This window comes from Ranitomeya variabilis, chromosome 2 (assembly GCF_051348905.1).
Source record: "Ranitomeya variabilis isolate aRanVar5 chromosome 2, aRanVar5.hap1, whole genome shotgun sequence".
In the NCBI taxonomy this organism is placed as follows: Eukaryota; Metazoa; Chordata; class Amphibia; order Anura; family Dendrobatidae; genus Ranitomeya; species Ranitomeya variabilis.
This window is the reverse complement of record NC_135233.1, coordinates 474561228-474585554: the sequence shown is the minus strand read 5'-3', so window position 1 is coordinate 474585554 and position 24327 is coordinate 474561228. Positions and strand designations below refer to the sequence as shown.

At 41.3% G+C, this 24327-nt stretch overlaps 2 protein-coding genes across 5 annotated transcripts in view; one reads left to right on the top strand and one right to left on the bottom strand.

The window, feature by feature from the left end:
* The window catches only part of LOC143806831 (uncharacterized), a 197921-nt gene extending 184428 nt beyond the window's left edge, over positions 1–13493 (bottom strand). For all 3 annotated transcript variants that reach the window (XM_077287779.1, XM_077287781.1, XM_077287780.1), the window contains exon 1: positions 13398–13493. In XM_077287779.1, the coding sequence (XP_077143894.1) occupies positions 13398–13444 (47 nt within the window). In that variant the 5' untranslated portion in view covers positions 13445–13493. The remainder of the gene's footprint in view (positions 1–13397) is intronic.
* A 1209-nt stretch (positions 13494–14702) lies between these two features.
* Positions 14703–24327, top strand: part of LOC143806829 (4-galactosyl-N-acetylglucosaminide 3-alpha-L-fucosyltransferase FUT6-like) — an 86680-nt gene continuing 77055 nt past the window's right edge. Inside the window, exon 1 of one of the 2 annotated variants that reach the window (XM_077287776.1) lies at positions 14703–14807. The gene's annotated coding sequence lies outside the window, so the exon portion shown is untranslated. Of the gene's footprint in view, positions 14808–14929; positions 15244–24327 lie in introns of those variants that run through there. The other variant, XM_077287775.1, reaches the window with a different exon arrangement.

The window sequence follows — 24327 nt, the reverse complement described above, 5'->3', positions numbered from 1 at the left end:
GCCGAGCTCCCTGCTGCGGCGCCATCTTGCCTGAGACTCCGGCCGTGTAACGATGCTGGAGCACCGCTGACAGAGGCAGCCGGCTGCTGCCCGCCTCTCACCGGAGCCGCTGCCGCTGTGTCAGGTCCCTGGTGTCCGTCCTGCGCCACTCTCCTCTGCGCACCTGAAGACAAGCCGACCGATTGCCGGCCGCTGGATCTCCTCCGCATGGGGGCCCGTCCCCTGGCTCCTCGCGCTCCTCCACGCCGAGCAGGGCCAGCCGGGCTGCTCGCACCTGCCGCTCCCGGTCCTGAATCCCGACGCCTCTGTGCTGCGGGGGGGGAGGAACCCGGCCCCTGTTGTGGGTCCCGCCTGGAGGAAGGATTCCTCCCAGCCTGTGGGCGCGGGGCAGGGGGAGTGCGCCCGCCGGCCCTGGCTGGAGGGTCCCTGGAGGGGCTCCTAACGCGGCGCCGGACCCGGGGGGTAGCCTCAGGGCTTAAGCGCGCCGGAGGACGGGACCTCCGCGGCCGGCGTCCTGCTGGAGGAGCGATGGAGGCTCTGGCTACCGTCCCCTGGAGCAGGCTGGAAACCGAAGCCTGCAGCCAATCAGCGCCCTGAGTGCCCGCTGCGTCCCTCAACTGCTGCAGTAAGGCCTCCACATCCATCGTGGTGAGTACTCTGGAGCTTTCGTCTGTGGCCGGTGAGTACCCAAAATGGTTGCCCCACTCACGTGGCCGCCCCTTTTTATAAGGTCCCCCCCCCCCCCTGACCATAACCCCTCCTCCATTTTCAAATTCAAAAAACTCTTCCCCTCCCCTCAGATCCTTTAACCTTGTCACCCCCAGCAGTCCTAAGAAGCTCACTTACGTCGCACGTTCCCCTGTCATGGCGGCCTCCCCTAATTGCCAGGGGCCCAGTACGGCCTTTCTCCACAGGTGTATCAAAGAATTTTATTCCATTGGGCAATAAAGAAAACAAATACATTTTTACAGCCCAAATTTTGTTTTAGCCCCAGAGTTTACATTTTACATTTTCACAATGGGAAATGGGTAAAAATGGCACCAAAATGTGTCATACAATTTCTGATGAATGTGGAAATACCACATATGTGGCTATACAGTACTGCTTAGTCACACGGCAAGACTCGGGAGGAACAGAGCAATATTTGCCTCCTGGAGTGCTGATTTTGCTAGACTTTCCGTTTGCGGACTTCATATACAGAGCCCCTAAGTGCTGGAAGAGTAAAATTCCCCTTCAAGTGGTGTCATTTTGATAATTATACCCCTTTGGGAGTTTATCTACAGGAGAAGTGACGATTTTGACTCCATGGGCATTTTCCAGAAACAAGCAGCAGTGAATATTGCTGAGTGAAAATTGCAAACTGCCATTATAGTGACCAGTACGTTATAGTGACCTAAATGTTTTAGTGTCCAGCTCATGCTTCTGGAGACACGCACCTGTAAATAGATTTGCTCTCATAGCTGCAGAATTGCCAAACATGTGGATGCTAAATGTGGTTTAGGCACACTGCGGGGGTCAGAAGGGAAGGGGGCATTTGGATTTGATAGTGCAGAATTTGCTAAAAAAGTTGTGGGGGAAGGATCTATAGCGCTTTTACAGAGCCTTTACACTACCAATAGCGTGGAAGTCCCCTATATTTCCATTAACTCCTTTCTGACGTCGGACGGGATAGTACATCCGAGGTCAGATCCCCTGCCTTGATTTGGGCTCCGGCGGTGAGCCCACATCAAAGCCACGACATGTCAGCTGTTTTGCAGCGCCCTCTGCCGGATGAACTCACATGAACTCGAGCGTGGGAACTTTTCCAAGGCTGCAGTTCATGAGAACATCCAGCAGAGGGCACCTCACCGTGACTCAATGTAAGTACAGATCACCCAGCTTTCCTTTCAGCACCCGGGGTTTACAGGTACGAGCGAGTGCTTTAGCACAGCTCCTGCCTGTAAATTGATTTAACCCCTTCAGATGGATTTACTTCGTGGGACGTGACAGTTCATCAGAAGGTATGTATATTGTTGGTTTATTATTTTGCCAAGCGAGGGTCTTCTGTTGGATTGAGAGAGCAATAAAATATTAAAACAACCTGTGTATTTATTTCATTAAAATACTTTTTAATAATGTGTGTGTGTGGTTTTTAACCCTTTCATACAATACATTAGTAGTGTGGAATATGTAAAAAAAAAGGGGATATGAGATGGTTTACTGTATGTAAACCATGTCTCATATCATGTCGGGTTTGGGAAGGAGAAATGAAAAGCCGGCAATTGAATTACCGGCTTTTCACTAACACCGCTGCGTATTTCTCGCAAGTCACACTGCTGGTCCGTGTGGAATCCGTATTTTTCTCGCCCCCATAGACTTTCATTGGCGATTTATTTGCGCAATACGGTGACAAACGCAGCATGCTGCGATTTTGTACTGCCGTAGAGGACCGTATAATACGGATCAGTAAAATACGGCTGATAGGAGCTGGGACATAGGGAATCATTGTGCCGTGTGTTATGCGTATTTTACGGATGTATTTTCTGCGCTCATACGTCCGTAAAACTCGCCAGTGTGACGCCGGCCTATTTAGGAGTGCATTAAATCGTAGTCCACCACAATTTTGAACACTTCTGAAAAGAAGGACAACACTGAACAGAGGCCAGACATAGTCCAGAGTAATTCTGCTGCCACATTACAGTGAATGGCCCTCTTGTGGCTTTCATTTGAACCAAGTTATTTGGAGAGTTTAGATGTAAACCCGGATTTAAGTGGTCAGCTTAGAGCACCAGATAATTGTGATGCCAAAAGTTATGTAAAATGTTCCCAACAAAAGCTTCATCTCCATCCACAAAAAAAGCAAGTCCCCACTCGGGTTCGCCTTCTGTTAACCCCTTCATGACCTGGGAATTTTCAGCTTTTCCGTGTTCGCTTTTAGCTCCCCTCCTTCCCAGAGCCATAACTTTTTTATTTTTCCATCAATATGGCCACGTGAGGGCTTATTTTTAGCGGGACGAATTGTTCTTTTGAACGACATCATTGGTTTTACCATGCCATGTACTAGAAAAAGGGAAAAAAATTCCAAGTGCGGTGAAATTGCAAAAAAGTGTAATCCAATGCGTGGTTTTTGTTTGGCTTTTTTGCAAGGTTCACTAAATGCTAAAACTGACCTGCTATTCTCCAGGTCATTACGAGTTCATAGACACCAAACATGTCTAGGTTATTTTTTTATCTAAGTGGTGAAAAAAAATTCCTAACTTTGCTAAAAAAAAAAAAAAATTGCACCATTTTCCGATACACGTAGCGTCTCCATGTTTCGTGATCTGGGGTCGGGTGAGGGCTTATTTTCTGCGCGCCGAGCTGATGTTTTTAGTGATACCATTTTGGTGCAGATATGTTTTTTTGATTGCCCGTTATTGCATTTTAATGCAATGTCATGGCGACCAAAAAAACCATAATTCTGGCGCACTGTATGCGGTCACGTGGGGCCGCTCATTTACAGTAATGAATATGCGGCTCCACCCCTATGGGAGGTGGAGCCGCATATTCATGACTGTAATCGGCGGCCCCACGTGACCGCATACAGTGGAAGGTGCGGCCAGGACAGGAAGCAGCGACAGCCAAAGAGGGAGCCGGGTGAGTATTTTCAGAACAGCGGGGGGCGCACAGGGGGTGGGGACCTGGAGCTTTATTTTAAACACGAAATACCACTAAAAAAATGGATTATTCATATCTTCTTTACAGCAAACGCTGCTACACAGAAGATATGAATCGCGGCTTCAGCACCATGTGGGGGGGACAGCGCTTACTGGAGCGCTGTCTCCTGCACGGCACACGGAGAACGTCCGTGTGCGGTACGTGTTTTACACGGACCCATTGACTTTAATGGGTCCGTGTAATACGTGCGCTCCCACGAACACTGACATGTCTCCGTGTTTGGCACACGGAGACACGGTCCGCAAAAAATCAATGACATCTGCACAGATGCATTGATTTTAATGTGTCTACGTGTGTCAGTGGCTCCGGTACGTGAGGAAGCTGTCACCTCACGTACCGGAGCCACTGACGTGTGAAACCGGCCTTACATAAATAAATGTATTCATTGGACTAATATTTTTCTTTTTTTGTTCTTTATTTTGAGATTTTTTTAAAGAAATATTTTAAAAATTTTTAGTTGTTTTTTAAAAACTTTTTTACTTTGTCCCCAGACGGGATATCAATTTTACACTGTCAGATCGCTAATCTAATACTCTGCAATGCTTCTGCATTTCAAAGCAATAGCTCAGTGATTCAAATGCAGGGCCAGTCTACTACCTCTGAGTGTTGGCCTCGTGTGGTCGATGGCTCCATCAGAGCGTACGGCTGGACCCTGTTTTGTTGGGGTTCAATGTGAAAGAACTCTTAGACTTTTTGGCCATCAAGTGTATTAGGGTCGGCGAAACGCACCAAATAAATATATTAATAAGGTGTGTTCACAACCTGGGGTCCACCGTGCAGAGATGGTATCTGCTGCTAGGCAATGGCGGACACTATATGGCGGTAGAAACCTAAGACACACGGGTTAAGTGTCACCCGGTGAGAACAGCAGCGAACTCTGTTTACTTACAGAGCCGCCGCAACTACTAAATAAGATGCTGTTCCCTGTTACTGTCACAGGACTTAGCGAATTTAGCACAAGTGAGGTCGCTTGGCTCAGCCCCTGGAATGCAGGGTTAGAGCCTGATGGGACCCACTTAGCGCGCAGCGACGCACTTGCGAGGCTACTACCTGGTGCTGACTCTACTCCAATCATCCTAATACTCATTCAACAACCAGAGGGTAAGGGATTATTAGCAGCTTTCACCAGAATCATTCACACATGCAAACACACTGATGTCATGGTCTATACTAGAGCACGGCCATGCGGCCTATACTAGAGCACGGCCATGCGGCCGTGAGATCCTTTTATAGATGTCAGCCTGCAAGGACCTTGCTAGTAAGCCAATCCGGAGTCGCTTGAGGACCTGGGCATGTGCCCTCCGACCACAAATGAGTGGTCGTCTCATGGGCATGCTCAGAAGGGCAAAAGCTGGACTTAGTCCCAGGAACGTCTGCTCACTGCTGTCTAATGCTGGTTGCTGTAGCTGGACCTGTAGAGGCAGCAGCAACCAGACGCACAGCTCGAGACTGAGCAAGATGCTGAGACTGACTTCTTTGCTGAACAGAGTCCTCTGCAGCTGAGACAGAATGGGAGACCGCAGAAGACATGGCTTGGGATTCCCCCTATACAGCAGGAGTATCCTGATGCCTAACAAAGTGTACCTACCTAGCACTTCTGGATGATTAAATATTTTTACAGGGTTGGTTAAGTGTGGTAACACTTTTTTTTATAAATGAAGTAAATGTTATACTTATGTCCAAAATTGTATGTTGAATGAAAGAAAAACTGTCACTGGCAATGGACATGAGTGACGCTGAGTCACTTCTCACAGACAAAATGTGAGTCGGGATAGTCAAGGAACCCAAGGTTAATAACCAGGAATTTATGTCATAAACACAGAGAAGAGACAAAGGCATAGTAAGGTAACAGTCCAAGGTCAAAATACCAGGAGGGTAGCAGATCAGAGCCAAGGTGTTAACAGACAGAGGGTCAAAAAAAAGTCCAATGTCAGGCAATGAAAGATCATCAAGCAAAATGCAAGACACAAGGAAACCAACTACATTTAGATGAAGCTACAGTTGACTGCTATCTGAGACTGCCTACTCAAATATCTGAGCACTCATGGGAACTCGGAGCATCTGACGAGAGCTCAGCACCTCCCTGTCTCAGATTGGACAGCCGAGCTGTCAATCGAAACGCAGACAGCTCACCACGCCCTTGTACCAGACTGGACAACTGAGCTGTCAATCACTGCACAGACAGCTCAGCACTAAGGGGTGGAATTGTTACAATATGTCAATCCTACTCTGCCCTTATTCACATTGAGGTCATTTTTGACACATGGCAAGGTTTTGATAATAGAGATAGTATAGGATCATCCCAATTTGTGTACAACTCGACGCAGTAGAATGGTGGTTACGCTTTTTTGATAAAAAACAGTGTTTTACATTTTATGTTGTTTATATGCACTATTTCTTTTTACTCAACGCAGGGTTTTTGTTCATTGTATTTCTATCTTAGGTTTTTCAGTAGAGTGGAAGATAGAGAGCAGAATGGAATTTGTCACATCACTTGTCTCAGTAACAGCAGAATGATGTAGCCTCTGACAGAATCACCCTCAACTTGGATCAATGTTCTTCTCAGTCCACCTCTATTTGCCATAACACTTATTATTGTACTTAACGGAATTTTAATTCTGTCAATAAAAATCTCTTCCTGTTCTGCCCCATAGTTCACTAACCCACAGTACCCTAGGGGTTAATGTACATACTACACTAGAATATCTTCTTCCAGTTGACTTATAGGAGGAGCCTTTGTCTGTGGATGACATGGGGGTAGGAGGAGATGATTCGAAAGTCAAGCTATACTGTTGTCTCTGTGACCCATGGTCAGTGCCGGACTGGCCATCTGGCAATTCTGGAAAATGCCAGAAGGGCCTGTCTGGTTATGGGCTGCCTTGTCTAGTATGTCGTTAGCAGAATCGGTGTTAAGAGTTGTGATAGAGCACAAAGTTGCTGACTTCATCACTTACCCCAGCAGGCCAGGGGTATCATTAAAAATATTGGTCTTGTAAGAAACTCTTCCTTTCCTCCATCCACGGTAATATAAGTAATATATCCCATCTGGTTCTTGGGGACGGGGACAACATGGGCCTGTGTGATTTCAAATGCCAGGACTGAATTTCAGCCCCAGTCTGTACCTGGCCATGGTGGAAGGGGCCTGGCAATGGTAGAAGCCCTCTCAGCCTGAGCAAACCTATAGTTAGGGATCATGCATTGGGAAGAAAAGAACATAGGCTATTTCCTATCCAGAGGCAACTGGCAGACAAATAAGAGACTTATAATGATGATTCTGTGGTGGACAAGGCTTGGGAGCCAAATGGATACTGAAGTTGTGATGTCATTAGAGTTTGAAGTTATGGGCCTTGTTAATGAACAGCATAGGCGACGAGCAGGTAAAATATTCCCTAGAACAAAAACTGCTTGCTCTGCAGTCAGCTCTGGAGCAGGTGATACCACACGTGCCATTGGTGGAGGATGATCAACAGCATCTTAAAGGTAATGGGTTTTACATGCATGCTTATCATGTGGTAGCTCTTTTGCCTATTGCTGCCAGACGATTCTATAGCCCTTTGCAAGCCCTGCAAGAGGAAATTCAGGTATGTACTGCTCACCTTGTATAGACTAGGAACTACAGCTCTCCATCAGTGCATGACCTGCTCATTTAGCAAAATGTTCTCCCTTTTGTTAAACCATGGAAATCTTGTAGAAAAGAAAAAACGTGTGCTAATAAGTTACGATCACCAAGTACAATAATATAAATACTTTATTAGCAAAACCAAAATCAAAATAGCTAAACTAATCCATCAAGTGTGCCCATGAAAGGACCTACACCTCTCATGCAAAGTCCAACACAAGGAAATCCACTAAAAATGCTAATAACAACCACAGAGGTGGCTAGTATAGACCAATAGACACTTATAGTTAATCTCATGGTGCAAAATATACTGGTATGTATGCAAAGAATAAGGCTATGTAATTTATGGAGAATGATAAATACAACAATAGCACTATGCAAACAATAAAGCAGCAATATCTAAATGAAAAAATAGTATACCAAATTCAAATGGCATAAAAACACTAACTAAATGATTAAATAACCACATAGTTAGAACCTATTACTGGATGAAAGAACGATTGCCTAGTGTGGAAGAATCAAGGTAAGTGTCCTAAGAGCAACTGATGGTCAAAACAACTGTGGAAACAAATATTTCCAGTGCAACCTGAAAGTGAGGACAAATAATTGCAGAAGAGTAAAGCCCCCACTCGTTTCGCCACCAAAAGTGTGGCTTCCTCAGGAGTAAGGGCAGATGTCAAACGAGTGCAGTCCGATGTTTTCCACAGACTCATTGACTTGCATGGCTCAGTGTGATCCAAATATGGGATAAAACTCATACATGCAGTGATTTTTTCTTCCTCGCGCAGACTCTGTCCGAGGAAAAAAATTACACGTGCACTTCCCCATAGCATAACATTGATCTGAGTGCGATCCAATGTTTTGTAGGATTAGACTTGGACCAATAATATGATTGTCTGCATGAGCCCTAACTCTTACAACTTCCAGACCTTAACATTTCATTACAACTGGTTTATTATGTTTTATTATGAAAGTTGGCAAAGAAACCGTGTAATTAAGTTTTCGAATGTTTCGACAATGCTTTCCTAATTCTAGGTTTAAGCTTACAAGGACCTGTTCTCCCAACATAACAAAACCCACAAGGGACATTATAAAATATACTATGTTGGAGTCTTCACAGATAATATGGTTGGAAATTTCAAATTTCTTTTGAGAATGTGATTGCAGGAACACTTTCCTAACAATCTTTGTTTTTCTTTTAAGCTCCTTCGTCTCTACATCCTTTACATTTCCCATAAGTAAAGAAACTTTTTACTCCTAATTGTGTTTTTTTTGTATTGTCCCTCACATAACTTTTCCATGTATTTCAAATTTGATGTGCTGTGGAAAAGTGTCTGATTTGTCTAATAAAACGTGACCAAAACTGGATCATTCTTTACTATAGTGCAGTGTTGTTCAATAATTTTCTTTACTTTTAGTGCCTATTGTAAAAAGTTAGATACAAAAAGAGGTTTTATTTGGTAATCCACATACATGGCTTTTCATTTTTACTTCTGTAGTCTTAAATTCATTTTTAACTTCTGTTATTATTCCCTTGTTGTATCCTCTTTCTAAGAACCTCCCTTTATTATTTCAAATTGATCTAGTAATACTTCTTCAATGATGCAATTATGTCTCAGTCTTTTGAATTTTTGCTTTGGGATATTATTAATCCGTGGGAGGTGTTGGAAACTATTATGCTTCTTATAACTATTCACATCAGTTTTTTTTATTTCATTATCTTTGAGCCATAGTTCAATATCTCAAAAACAAATATTGTTTTCATCTGCTTCATGTGTGAATGCAGCGCCCCAGAGTCCGGGTCGTTGCAGTACTGATGCTCCGCCACTAAGGGGAGTGATGGTACGTCTGATGGCACTTAAGGAATTCACCTGACCAGGTATCACACACACTCTACACTTCACACTCCGGCCACCAGGGGGAGTGGTTCTAGCTAGTAGGCCACTCCTCACGCTCTGGTAAAACTGGGGGTTGGACAGGAAGTTAGGGAGAAAGTAGCTGGGAAGAGCTAGAGAGAGGACCTGTCAGGGGTGGGATCCTGGCAGAGTCCTAGAAAGGGACAGATCGTTACGGAGTTGTGCCTGTGCCTTACAGCGGCAGACTCCAAAGGAAGGACAAGAAGCGAGGTTTATTGTGGAGAAGTGAGGAACGGAAATACAGCAAAAAGGAGATAATACCAGAAGGAGTCGTGCCTCAAGATCAGCAACATCCTTCTGAGGCGCGGAGCCGGTGGCCAGAACGCCGAGAAAGTAAGAGACTCCACGCATTACTTTAAACTACGGCCGGGCAGTTAACCATAGGTTGGCTGTCTCACCATTACACCTAACGAAGACAACGGAGGCAAACTGTGGGAGAGGGGCGTCCCTAGGGTCCCTATAAAATAGCTCCAGGCCTACCCCATCATACGGGTGCGTCCCATCCATATCATCTGGGGGACAGAGAGAGAGAAAGAACAGAAATATACACAACAGTTGTGAGGACTATCCCGTGGTGCTCAGCAGGGAAGTACTACAACACACAGGCGCTAGAATGTAGACACTGATTTCCACCTGTAAAGGGAGCTCTGGATGTGCCTTCGGACCGGCCGGTCTCAGCCAGCCCTGTTAACAGTACTCTGGATTGCGGATCCTGAAGCCTTCAGTAAAGAGATAAAGAGACTGCAACCCTGTGTCCTCGTTATTCACCGCGACCTACACCACGCACCATTATCTCATCTTTCATTGGACGCCCCTTAGCAGGGTCACGAACCGGGTCTAGCCACCGTGACGACCCCAAAACTGAGACAGAGAGGCCCGGTACCGAGTACCCCGTGGCCCTACGTCTGGGGGCGCTCCATGAATATCAGGTTATACTCATAAATACGATTAACATTTCACTATTGCCACTCTTTAATATGAAGCAATCATCCATCTCTGATATATTGCCGGGTTTTTAAGAAAGGGATTTATGTCAGGAAAAATATTAATCTTCCAACTTTGCATATAAAGGCTTTCAAAACTTAGGGAGGGGGCAAATTTTTCCCCCATTTTGGTCCCATTTTTTTAACACAAAAATTGTCTCCAGACAAAATTTGATAACATTCCAAGATAAAGATGTTCTGTTTGCTTGTTAAATGTCCTGTGAAATCCTTTTATCTATTGCTTGATCTCCACCTCATCTGGATACTAGTATAAAGTAAAATGATATCACAAGTATAAAATAATATGGAGCCCACTGTCATGGATATTCACTAAGACTTTAATTAAGTGCTGTTAGAGACACAAATAGGAGTTCAGTGACATTACTTATTTTTTTTTTTTAATTATGGGTTAACATAGCAGGAAGCTCCGTCTGCGGCAGTGGGTGTGCTGTGCTGTGTATTGTTCACTGCCATCCTGGTGTTGCAGCATACAATACACCATGATGGGGAAATCAGTGTTGACCAGCTCCGGGCAGATTTAGCTTTCTCAGTGGGTGCCCTTTCCCCCATGTGCCATAGCACAGCTGATCCGGCTGTGCCCGTGATGTCCACGGCTCAGTACATAATAATGCTTATCTAAAGTGCATTTTACCCTATAAACCTGACATTGTAAATGCACACATCGAAGCCAAAAGACATTTACAAGTTTGGTTATATTTACATAAGAAAGTACAGAAAAAGACCAAGGTCATGTGCAGTGCAGTTGTGCAAAGTGTTTGTTCAATATTATGGACATTTTTAAACATCCTTTGCAAGTTGTGCAAAAAGATAGAAGCATCAACAGCAATACTTTGAGTTACAATGTAGAGTGGCTTTTAAAGGCAAAATCTAGGAATTTAAGATTGATGGTCAACCCTTTAAGCAACATTTACACTATGAGATCAATGTAAATAATCATTGTAAGAACACTCGTCTCATGATTGTTTTGCTATGTACAAACCGCCAATCACCTAATGAATGAACTCTTGTTCATTGGATAAAATGACGTTTTACACAGTTAAAAAAATAATCGTCATCAACGGTGCATTGCCCCATGTAAATAAGACTATGGCAGCCTATGCGCTTAGTATAGACCAACTATAGTATAGACTTTGGACTGCCTGTTTTAATGGATATTTAAACAACAGCAAATCGGTAAATGGTTTTTTTGCCAAGTATGTCCTGTAGTTTTAATCGTGTGCATTTCCTGTTGTGCAACACAAAGCTTATCAATTTGCCAGAAAATTAGATTATTTCCAAAATTAAACCTTTTGCAGAAAAATTTTACTTTTCGCAGCTTAAAAGTAGCTGTGTAACCCTTGTCGAATAGTTCACAAAATCCACAAAGCTCTGACATCATTCATGATATCTGAAGTGATAGATTTGCTAAAACAAATTTCATTTAAAAGAGGTTATATTAATAAACTTCAGGAGGGTAAGTAATAAAAAGAAATATTATTGCTTAGTGTTTATTTACTGTTTATAATTATTGCTTATTGTTCCATACTGTAAAAGTGACTATGAATAAAGACATTTGCGCCTTTATTGAAGTCTATTTTATGCGCTCCTATATTTTGTTTTCTGATTTGCAGGTTGATTCTAGTAATTTCAGATGTTTTCGCCCAATTCATCGATTTCGACTTTTTTAAAAAGTTGCAAAATTTGTCACAACTTCACTCCGGGTCCCCATGTGTATTTTTGAGTGTGCCAGTATTTGGGTGTAATTTTTGCTACTTTTGTATTCCAAAAAGCCCATTTTAGACTTTGCACCAAATTTTTGAGTCGTGTGCATGATTTTGATTAATTTGGCTCCAAAAATGGTAAGTAATACCAAAAGACAAAATGGGAAAGTGTTTTATAAAATATGCAAATGATGAATCAGGGCTTATGTATTCATACAATAAGCAGTCAATGACCCTAAATCACCATTTACATGTTTTTTAAGTCAATTTTTTTTATCTTGTGGTATTACGGTATTTGTCGTTTTTCATCAAAATGGCACCGACGGTTCATGAGCTTGGCGCTAAGTCAGAAATGGGATATGTTCCTGTCTTGATCTGTGTTTTTTTTTTTGCATTGTTTAGTGGCAAAAGTTGCAATTTGGCACCAAAAGTTGCAAAACAAAAAAAATACTGTTGCACTGAAAAATACACAAGAGGGGAACTCGAGCAAAATTGCACCAAATTTTGCAACCTTTAAAACATTGAATTTGCTGAATCAAGCAAAAATATCTACAATTGCTAGACCACCCGCAAATTGGAAAACAAAGCAAAACAAGGGAGTAGAAATGAAAATTACATTGATTTAAAAAAAGCCACCAATAGAGTAATAAATTGGTTAAAAACAAAAATAAGGTGCAAAAACACAGAAAAATAGACAAAAAACAGACACAGGCAATGACGAAATGGGTCTTAGAGAATAAGGGGAATATACTAAAGCCACTAAAAAATGGAGAAAATTACTCCAGAAAAGTGGAGAAGCATCAATGATGAATTGAGGCCTGAGCATCTAGATACACTGGCCTCGATTCATAGAATCATGGAATGTTAGAGTTGAAAGGGACCTCCTGGGTCATCTGCTCAAAGCAGGATTCACTAAATTACCCCAGACAGATGTCTGTCCAGCCTCTGTTTGAAGACTTCCATTTCATTGCCTTTGTGCCTATTTTTGTCTAATTTTGAGTGTTTTGAGCCTTTTGTTTGCACACAATTCATTATTTTATTTGCACCTTTTTTAAAATCTATTTCATATGTGCTCCCCTGTTTTGTTTGCTTGTGGGAGGAGTTTAGCCTTTCCTGATGTTTTCGTGGGATTCATCAATTGCCAATTTTTAAAAAGTCATAAAATTTGGCACAACTTGACTCCAGTCCCCACCTAGTATAGTGCAATTTTTGATACTTTTGGCACCAACTTGCGACTCTTGTTTGGCACCAACTTGTCCCCTCTAATAGTGGTGAAAAAGTTAATGAAGGGAAGTGAGCCAAATTCATGAATTATGTGTGCCATTTTCAAAAATTTGTCACCAAAAACGACAACTAATACAAGATAAAAAAAGAAAGTGACTTAAAGAAACACTCCTCCCATTAAAGTTTTTATCCTCTTAATATATTGCAGTCATCATATTATATAGCACTGTGTACTTACAATTGCTCATTTTCCCCTTGTACCCAGTTTATTCTTCTCTTTTCCATTAGGTCTGTGACATCACATGATTAAAAATTGGCTAGCTGAATCCTTCTAAGCGCTATGTAGAAACAGGAAGTAAATTTTCTTTGCACAAGTTATAAGTCACTGCAAAAGTCTATAGCATATGGCAGGGGGAGGAGGGAGCAGCTGATTCAGGTGTTGTAGAGGGGATTGATAAATACAGGAACAAGAGACTTCCTGTTTCTACACAAAGCAGAGAAAATAGAATTATTAATTGGGTAGCAAAGCAAAATGATCAATTGTTCATATACCGCTATATAATATGATGACTGCAATATATTAAGAAGGTAAAAACTTTGATGGGAGTGTGTCTTTAAAAAAAACACAAACGATGAATCGAGCCATTGTCTACATATTATTAGATACACAGTCTGCATTTTGTTTCAAACTGTTTTTATACTCAATAACGTTTACAGTATGGAAATGGGGCAAGGATAATCCAGGGGTAAGAAAATCCAGCTGTGTTTTGGATTCTATTTTTTTTTTTTTTTTAAGTATTGGTAGAATTGAATAAAACAGAATGTTCCCAGTACTATAGAATTAACTATATAAATATTAAATATTAAAATATAAATATTAAATATGTATACAGCTGCCTGAACCTTCACACACACACACACACACACACATATATATATTGTATATAAATATATATCTACATATATTTATTTATATTTGCTTTTGTTTTCTATAGTACTACCGTAGGAATGTTCTTTTTTTATTTAATTCTGCTGTCAATAAAAAAACAATTAAATTTTTTTTCATCTAAAAATGGATGGATATCCCTACCTTTTTGTAAGTTTACCACTGAGCAAGAGTGTGTTTTTTTTTTAAATCCGAGATGAGGATTCGCTGGCTACTTCAACATGGGTGAGATGGATCACACTCTCTTATTTATCGACACATTCCATTTTGAGGGGTACGTCCATAAACAGAAGTTCAACACTAAGTATAAAAGACTGTCTACCAAAAAAATGATTGATACGTATTTTTGAATTATTTAATTAAAGTCCAGATATTAAAGGGATTTACAGGAACCTGTTTAAATGTCAACCTTCCTCTTGAACTGGTTTATAATAAAGAATAAAGTTTGCAAACGACTTAGATGATGAGTAAGACTCCATAGTTGAAACGCTTTGATCATCCTTACTGGTGTGCCAGGTGTTCGCTATGTAAAGATTTTTTTTGAAGAACGCTATATTGTTTTAGTTGTCCAATAAAGTCTCACAACGTTTGAACCGCCTCCGCCTTCAGCTGGATCATTTTTCCTCTTGTCTCCATTTGGCGTGGGCGCTCACCCCGATCCATGCTGGGCGTTGGCAGGTCTGGGGATTTCTCTGAAGACCGGTAAGTTGCCTACATTTTTTTTTCTGATATCTTTACTGTTCAGGATTGTCATACCAGTTACTATAGGGAATAATGGCACATCTTCTCCGGTAGACACTGAAGTATTGGAGTTACCTGTATTATTACAATGAAAGTATCATAGTTCACTGACTTATAAAAGTTAAATGACGCATTCATTATTGCTACATTAAAATGAACTGGATCCTTTTATAATCACAGTGCAAGTACTAACAGAGGAGAGACACAAGTTAATGATGGGGTGAATTATAGTGCAGTTCTGATAAACTCTATAACCAATGTCAGTAGGTGCCAGCAGGCTTGGCTTCAATGGTTAAACAGCTTTTATCCAAGCGTTTCCTCCTTTAGGTCCTGCTGAGTTAGTTTCCTCTTGATTACCTGTTTCATTACTCACACAGCTCCAGAGTCTGTCATCCAGGTATGTGCTCCTCTTATTAAAAACTACATAGATAATCACAATTTAACAATAATCCTAAATCACTAGATTTTCCAAACACTTCAATATTTAACTAATTTTATTTATTTATTTTTTTACTTGGATTCTTTTGTATATTAAGAATTTCATGTAATACAATATTAACATTGCTAATAACTAAAACTACAAATTACCTATGAATTGTTCTTTGCTTGACAAATGTTAAAATGTTGCGTTCGACTAGGAAAATACACATTGTTTTACTTTTGCTCCAAATTTGGAGCTCTCCGGGATGTCACCTTTTATGGATTTTTTACACTTTTATACCTTTTGATAATAGTTATAAGTTTACACGTGCTCAAGATCTTCTGGTGTCTCAGTCTGTGTTTTAGTTTTGGATTTCAAATCAATAAAATTAACATTTTTCCCACATAATGTCAGAATTGTAAAGGTTTTCAGTAAACGTTAAGAATATTTATAATATTGTGATATTTTAAATTTAAATGATAGCCCTAGAGCGTTATAATGTTAAAAAATTTATTTATATTTTTGAGTTTTAATTCAATTGTTAACATTATTTTTACTACTTTTTTTTTTAAATCTGCTTTGTTTAAAATCAAGTACACTTACTACCTGCCATATCTAGACTTTGTGATGCTTTAGTTTCACAGTGACATCTAATAAATGCTCAGTGAACTGTAATTCTAATAAGCTATTTCAGATATATCTGACAAAGTAGTTCTATAGCCGAGCCCTGTGACATATAGAGATCATAAGAGACCGTGAAAAATGATTGTTTGACTTGCCTGCCTCGACAACATAAATTCACTACACACTAAGCAACCCGCCCCACTTTTTCATGTCATATGATAAGGAAAAGTTATTTTAAGTTATAACAAAACTATACATATTAGAAGGGAATTATATTTTAGTCTTTAAGTTAAAATAATTATTTGTTTAGTTGGTTTTTTTTTAATCACGTTACTAATTTTAACAAACATGACATAAGAAAAGAATACATCAAGAAAACAGAATAATACCCCAAACCAACTCCATATGAGAGAGAGAGCTAAAGAGATAAAAAAAGAAAAATAGATGGAGAAAAAGATAGAAAAAGAGACGGAGAGAAAGAGAGGTAGAGAACAGAGCATGAGAGAGAGAAAGAGAGATGAAGAGATAGAGAATGAGATAGAGAAAGATATATAAAGATAGAGAAAGAGACAGGGAGAAAGAGAGATAGAGACAGGGAATGAGAGAGAGAAAGATAAAGAGAGAGACGGAGCGAAAGAGAGATAGAGACAGCGAATTAGAGAGGGAGAAAGATAGAGAAAGAGAAAATGAGAGAGAAAGAGATGGACAGACAGAGAATGTGAGGGAGAGACAAAAAGAAACAAAGATAAAGATACAGAGAGAAAGAGATCGAGCTAAAGAATGAGAGAGAGAGATAGAGAGAGAGACAGAGCATTTATTGGGAATTAGGCAATAATGTTCTCATTATTTTTCTTCCAGAAGTTTTACACCTGTATTAAGATTTCACTTTTATAATAACAATACATGTAAAAAAAACACAGCCAGAACAGACAACAAACTGAGTGCTTGACTCATGTCCTGCGTATTGTACATACATGTACTGGCACATTAGCACAGAATAGACTTTTGTGTTACCAGTACATAGGACCTCTGTGAAGCCACCCCTGCCTGTAGGCTGTCATCTGCCAGACTGCTCAGCACACAATGTAATGTATATGTAGCACTCACAGCTCTGCTTTATTTATACTCCATTGTCTCCTATTGCTGTACATTGCCAGACGTGCATCATCATGTGTCTATGTTTTATACCGTGCAATCTTTTTGCTTGCTATTTCATGTTTTACTGATGTTATGTAATGCAATTATAATACCTATAAGAGGAATGTTCAAATAATTTTGCTACAATTAATTTAAAATAGGAGGCAAGAATTCACTTAAAAAAAGTCAGAAATATACAAGACATGTGAATTGTTATCATGGAAGACAAGAAGCAGATTAACCCAACTGTAGGGACAATTGAGCTTACTTGCTTAAAACTAAAGTACTAAAAGGAATGTCGGTGTTATGGCTCCTTCAAAGATCTGATCAGCAATGGTGTCAAGAGTCCCAGACCCCATCAGTCTACTTTTGATGACTTCACTTAAAAATTGGCCATCAATTTTAAAGTACTTGGAAACTCCCATTAAAGGGGTTGTCTGGTCTTAACCTACAAGTCTGCAGTCACTATATGTGACTGCGGACTTGTGAATCCTCCTGGCCACATTCCGACTAGATTGTCATGGCTTAGTGCAAATGCATTGAGCAAGACTGGAAACAATCTAGTCGAAATGTGGCCGGAATACACATATCGCATACTTGTGGTCTCATGAAAACCCGCTCCTAGAGCTAGCGCCGGAAAATACTGTGTGCACACGATGTGAGGATTCACAAGTGTACAGTCACATAAAGTGATGCCTTTCAGAAACTGCAACTCTTTGTCAGTGAATTTGCTACCATTGTGTGAAAAACAACCACCACACAATCACCTTGTGTGCAAATGTCCATAGGATATATCTACATATGTGTTCTCTTTTTTACCATTTTGACCGTTCTTTTCCCATAACCAAAGAAAGGAAAAACAATGACTCACCTAAATAGCATTTCTGTTAGGTGATAGGTTACGTGAATATATACATTGCTGGAAGTGATCCTCTAAATTCACTTCTTCTCCTTCCTTCTCTGCACCAGAGACACATACACACCATACAACCTACATAGTTCTCTTCATTATTTTCTATCTCTCGATCAAAACAACAGATGCCAGCAGAAGTTCTGATATTACTTGTGTCAACACCCCAGCCTCTCCCTTCAGGCAGCCTCCCATAGGTGTGTAAGATGTAAGAGCTTTAAAGGCTTAATAAAAAAAAAGTAAAAATATAATCACTGATACCCCAAATCTATCAGAAGCATCAAATTAGGATAAAGATTTAATTTAAACATTGATATGGCTTGTCCATATTAATATTATAATTATTATTAATATTATTATTATTTTTAACGTGTCTCAGCATCAATAAGCAAAATGCAAAAGCACTTGAAAAAATAATCGACTTTGCAATTTTATTCTTATTAAATATCCTCCTCAATCAGAAGAAAGAAAGGATGTTTAGGTTTATTGTTTAATGCTCATTGTTTAGTTACCTGCCACCACGTGAGAACAACCCTTTATGCTACATTCCCACTCTATGAATTGCTGGTGAGTTTTTTACGCTGTGTTTTTTCGAAAAAATGCAAGTAATTTATTTTACTTAATGGGTGCAGAAAATCTGCAACATCAGAAACTCACCAAAAGCTTATCATGGGAACATAGCCTAAGGCTTCTTTCACATTAGCGTCGGTACGGGCCCGTCGCTATGCGTCGGGCCGACGTACCGATGCACGTTGTGAAAATTGTGACCCGACGTGGGCAGCGGATGCAGTTTTACAACGCATCCGCTGCCCATTCTCAAGTCCGGGGACGAGGGGGCGGAGTTCTGGCCGCGCGTGCGCGGTCGGAAATGGTGGATCCTATGGACAAAATAAACGTTCCCTTGAACGTTTTTTTTGTCCCGACGGTCCGCCAAAACACGACGCATCCGTTGCACGACGGACGCGACGTGTGGCCATCCGTCGCGATCCGTCACTAATAAAAGTCTATGGGCAAAAAACAGATCCTGTGGGCACATTTGCAGGATCCATTTTTTGCCCAAAACGACGGATTGCGACGGATGGCAAAAAACGCTAGTGGGATAGAAGACTAAGTTCATGTTCATATATTCAGTATTTGGTCAGTTTTTTACCTCAGTATTTGTAAGCTAGAACCAGGAATGGAACAATCAGAGGAAAAGTATGATAGAAACCCGTCACCATTTCTGTATTTTTCACCCACTCCTGATTTTGGCTTACACATTCTGAGCTAAAAAACTCACCAAATACTCAACCTGTGAACATGTCCTCAGGAATATGATTTTTTTTAACCTTTTTAAGTATAAGGCCATGTGCACATGTTGAGTATTTGGTCAGTATTTTACCTCAGTATTTGCAAGCCAAAACCAGTAGTGGGTAAAAAATACAGAAGTGGTGAACGTGAAGTGCTGCTTTTATACTTTTCCTGTGACTGTCCCACTCCTAGTTTTGGCTTACAAATGCTAATGTAAAATACTGACCAAATAATTAACATGTGCACATGGCCTAATACTTAAAAAGTTTCAAAAAATCATATCCTTGAGGTCACATTCACACACTCAGTATTTGGTCAGTTTTTTACCTCAGCATTTATAAGCCAAGACCAGCGTTGGGTGATAAATGCAGAAGTGGTGACGTGTTTCTATTATACGTTTCCTCTGATTGTTCCACTCCTGGTTTTGGCTTACAAATACTGAGGTAAAGAACGCACCAAATACTCATCATGTACTTGTGGCCTTATAGAAATCTCATGTCCACTATACTTCTTTATAAAGCAGCATAAACTCACCTGCTGTGCGTGTTTCAAATCCACAACATATCAGTTTCTTGTGGTTACGCTGAGTTTTCTATGCACATTTTCATTATAGATCTGCATTAGATGTGAAAAATCCGCAGGTATAAACCACAAATGCATTTTAAGTGTATTTCCGTTGCCGTAACGCATCAAAAACGCATGTACTCCGCACCTAAGTAAATCAATAGAGCTTTATCAAAGCCAAATACCAGGAAAAAGCAAAAACAAAGCAGCTTTACTTAAAGGGACTCTGTCACCTGAATTTGGAGGGAACAATTTTCAGTCATAGGGGCGGGGTTTTTGGCTGTTTGATTCACTCTTTCCTTACCCGCTGGCTGCATGCGGGCTGCAATATTGGATTGAAGTTCATTCTCTGTCCTCCATAGTACATGCCTGCGTAAGGCAAGATTGCCTTGTGCAGGCATGTACTACGGAGGACAGAGAATGAACTTCAATCCAATATTGCAGCCAGCATGCAGCCAGCGGGTAAGGAAAGGGTGAATCAAACACCCGAAAACCCCGCCCATATGACTGAAAATTGTTCCCGCCAAATTCAGGTGATAGAGTCCCTTTAAAGCACGACACACCAACAAGAGACAAAACCACAGTGTCAACAATGCAGTAAAAACACAGGTTAAAAAATGCTCATAAAAAAACATAATAAAGAAATGCAAGTAACCTAATTCAAATAATAGGTGCAGAAATTCTGGAGTGTGAAAAACTCATCAAAAGCTAATCATGGGAACGTAACTTGAGTAGCAATATCCTCTTGTTAGTTCAGCTTTCTTCACAGACAGAAAAGTACTCCTGTCATCAAGATAGCAGCTGATGGATGAGAATTTGACCAGAGTAAGTTGCATTTTGCAGCATTTTTTTGGCTTCTTTTTCTATGCAAATTAAAAGCTGCTTTTTACAGTACCAGAAAAAGCTATGAGATTTCAGAAATTTCATGCACAGAATTGTCATCTTTTTTTTTCTGATTGAATTGGAAAATTGTTGCATTTTTGATGACTGCAGCATGTAAATTCTTTTAGCGTTTTTGTAGTTTTTTTTTAACATGGAAAGCAATGAGAGTGTAAAAACGCTGTAAAGATGCAGCAAAGCGTTTTTTTCTGCATTTTGGTGAATAACACCAACTTTATTAAACATGTGCAGCGCCCCAGAGTCCTGGTCGTTGCAGTAATGTCGCTCTTCCACCAGGGGGAGTGATATTACGTCTGATTGTACTAAAGGAGTTCACCTGACCAGGTATCACAAGTCACACACTACACTTCACACTCCAGTCCACCAGGGGGAGCTTTGCTTCTATCTATTAGGGCACCCCTCACACACGGGTAAAACTGGTGGGTTGGATAGGAAGTTAGTGAGAAGCTGCCTGGGTGAGACCCAGAGAGGACCTGTCGGGCAGACAGGGGGAAAGAAGGAACATCTAAGCTGCAGACAGAGGGTCCCTGTCAGGGGTGGGATCTAGACAGAGGCCTAGCAGGAGATAGAAAGTTACGGAGCTGCGCCTGCACCAATTGTGGCAGCATCCTAAGAAAGGACAAGAAAGGAATTGTATTGTGGAGAGTGAGAAACGAAGTCACAGCACAAGGAGATAATACCGGGAGGAGTTCTGCCCCAAGAACGGCAGCCTCCTTCTGAGGCGCGTAGCCGGTGGCCGGAACACCGAGGGAGTAATTGACTCTACGCATTACTTCAGAGACCGGCAGGGCAGTCAATTCCAAGTTGGTTGCCCGACCTTAATACCTAAGAAGACACGGAGGCAAATTGTGGGAGAGGGGCGTCTCTAGGGTCCCTATAAATAAGCTCCAGGCCTACCCCGTCGTACAGGTTGTCCTATCCATACCATCTGGGGGACAGAGAGAGAGAGAACATCAGAAACATCCACGAAAGTTGTGAGGACTATCCCGTGGTGCTCAGCAGGGAGGGACTACAACACTAAGGGCGCTAGTAGGAAGGCTACTGATTTCCACCTGGTTAAGAGAACTCTGGATGTGCCTTCGGACCGGCCGTACTCTGCCTGCCCTGTGAACGGTACTCTGGACTGCGGACTCTAAACTCTTCAGTAAAAGGTAAAGAGACTGCAACCTTGTGTCCTCGTTATTTACCGCGCCCTACACCATCACCATCTACACCTCTGAGAAGCCCTGGGGATATACTTCACCTGTGGGATGGTATACCATCTAGCTGCCATAACATCACCCCAGTGGACCCCTAAGCAGCGTCGGTCACCCTGACCGAATACCACAAGTGGTGTCACGAACACCAGACAAGCTTTATCACTTTATCATTAATTGGACGCCCCTCAGAAGGGCCACGGACCAGGTCAGGCCACCGTGACAACCCCAGAATCGAGAGAGATAGACCCGGTACCGAGTACCCCATTACCCTTGCGTAGGGGCGCTCCACATGCACTGTAAGCAAATGATACATATAATCCACAGCAATAAATGCAGCCAAAATGCACCCAAAAGGATAAAAAAAAGCATCAAAACCTGTTTTTTGTAAGCTACTTCTTTACTGCAAAGAGAGCAGGTTTTGCCTCCAGGAATAAAGCAGCAAAAATTCAACTTGTGAACATAGCCTTAGTTTTCACCACCTATTCTTGTGGGGAGGTGAGAGGGGGTCTGCCAAAAAACCCTGTATGTGCTCAAAATACCAAGGAACAGTGGTTCTAAAAAGTTTTATAGCTAATGTTCCAAAGCAATGACGTTTTCAAACACTTTATAAACATCATACATTTTTTTTTTACTTATTTGCGTCACAAACTAAGCAGGACTTATCAAAACTTAGCTTAAACGTAAACTTTGTAGACCACATCAATAAGGCTACTTTCACACTGGCGTTTTTCTGTAGACGTCCAAATGCGTCGTTTTGTGTCAAAAACAGATGCGTCAAAAATAATGAAAAACGTATGCCACGCATACAGCATTTCGACGGATCCGTCGCAAATCCGCTAAACGGTTCCGTCGAAATACTGTATGCGTTGCATACGTTGCATCCGTTTTTACCATCCGTTGCATCTGTTTTTACGACGGATCCGTTTTTAAAATGGGAGGCTCCCAAATTTGATTGGCTACTGGAAAATATGGAAAACTATATAGTTACTGTTTTTACAGCCCATCTTTGAGGGTTTTAGTTTGTGGCAGAGATGGAAGGAGTACTTGGTAGGATTGCGAGTGTGGTAACTGACGTGATATTTGAGACGAATCACCTGGATATTATAGTGCGGGAGAAGGAGGTGGCAGCAGAAAGACGGAGGATGCTTTTGCAGCAACGTCGACGGAGACGACTCTGGATACATCCGATAAATGAACTGCGGATGACCAGGGGTGTCCAGTCCACTCTCTACCTGGAGTTGCGGCACAACCCAGACAAATTTTTTAATTATGTGCGGATGAGGAAGGAACATTTTGATTATTTGCTGGGAAAACTTGAGGATGTCATCCAAAGGCAGGACACAAGGATGAGGCTTGCCATCACACCGGCGGAGCGGCTGATGGTTACACTGCGGTAAGCCTCTTTTTTTTATGTCATTGGTCATATGTAATGTGATATTACATACTGCAGAAAATACTGCGCTGAAACATTGCGTAGCATTTTCTGCAGCATGTAATTTTTTTATTGTTTGTGGCCATTCCACTGCCTTTTGTTATGTCATTGCTCATATGTAATGTGACATTACATACTGCAGAAAATACTGAGCTGAAACATTGCGTAGCATTTTCTGCAGCATGTAATTTTTTTTTTATTGTTTGTGGTCATTACACTGTTTTACACCTGTTTCATGAAGTTTTTATTGTGCGTCCTGTCAGAACAAAAATTTACACAGTGCCATTTATGTAAACTTTACCATGAAACCCAAAAATTTAAAATGTTGTTGGTCTGTGCAATTTTTTGTAACATTTTTTTTTTTTTTTTTTAACAGCTTCCTTGCTACGGGTGAATCCCTGACTTCACTCCATTACCAATTCCGGCTTGGCATTTCAACTATTTCCGGAATAGTGAAGGAGACATGTCGGGCTATTTGGGACACTTTACAGCCGGAGTATATCCCCCAACCAACAATGGACATCTGGCTGACAAGTGCCGAACAGTTTGAGCAAATGTGCCATTTCCCTAATTGTGTTGGTGCCATCGACGGGAAACACATACGGATTGCTAAACCGGCAGGAACAGGCTCTGAGTACTACAACTACAAGAAATACTTCTCTATTGTACTCATGGCTATAGCAGACGCCAACTGCAAATTCCTGGCTGTGGACATAGGAGCATATGGTTGGTCCAACGACTCGCAAGTCTTTAAAAACTCTCCAATGGGCCGTTGCTTGTATGCAGATACATACGATTTCCCGCCAGCCAGACCACTCCCGGGAACAAGTGTACCACCCATGCCATATGATATGTATGTGTAGGTGATGAGGCTTTTCAGCTATCGCCGCATCTACTTAAACCATATGGTAGCCGTGACTTAAACCGTACAAAACGGTTATTTAATTACCGCCTTACTCGAGCCAGAAGAGTCGTCGAGTGTGCTTTTGGCATACTGACGGCAA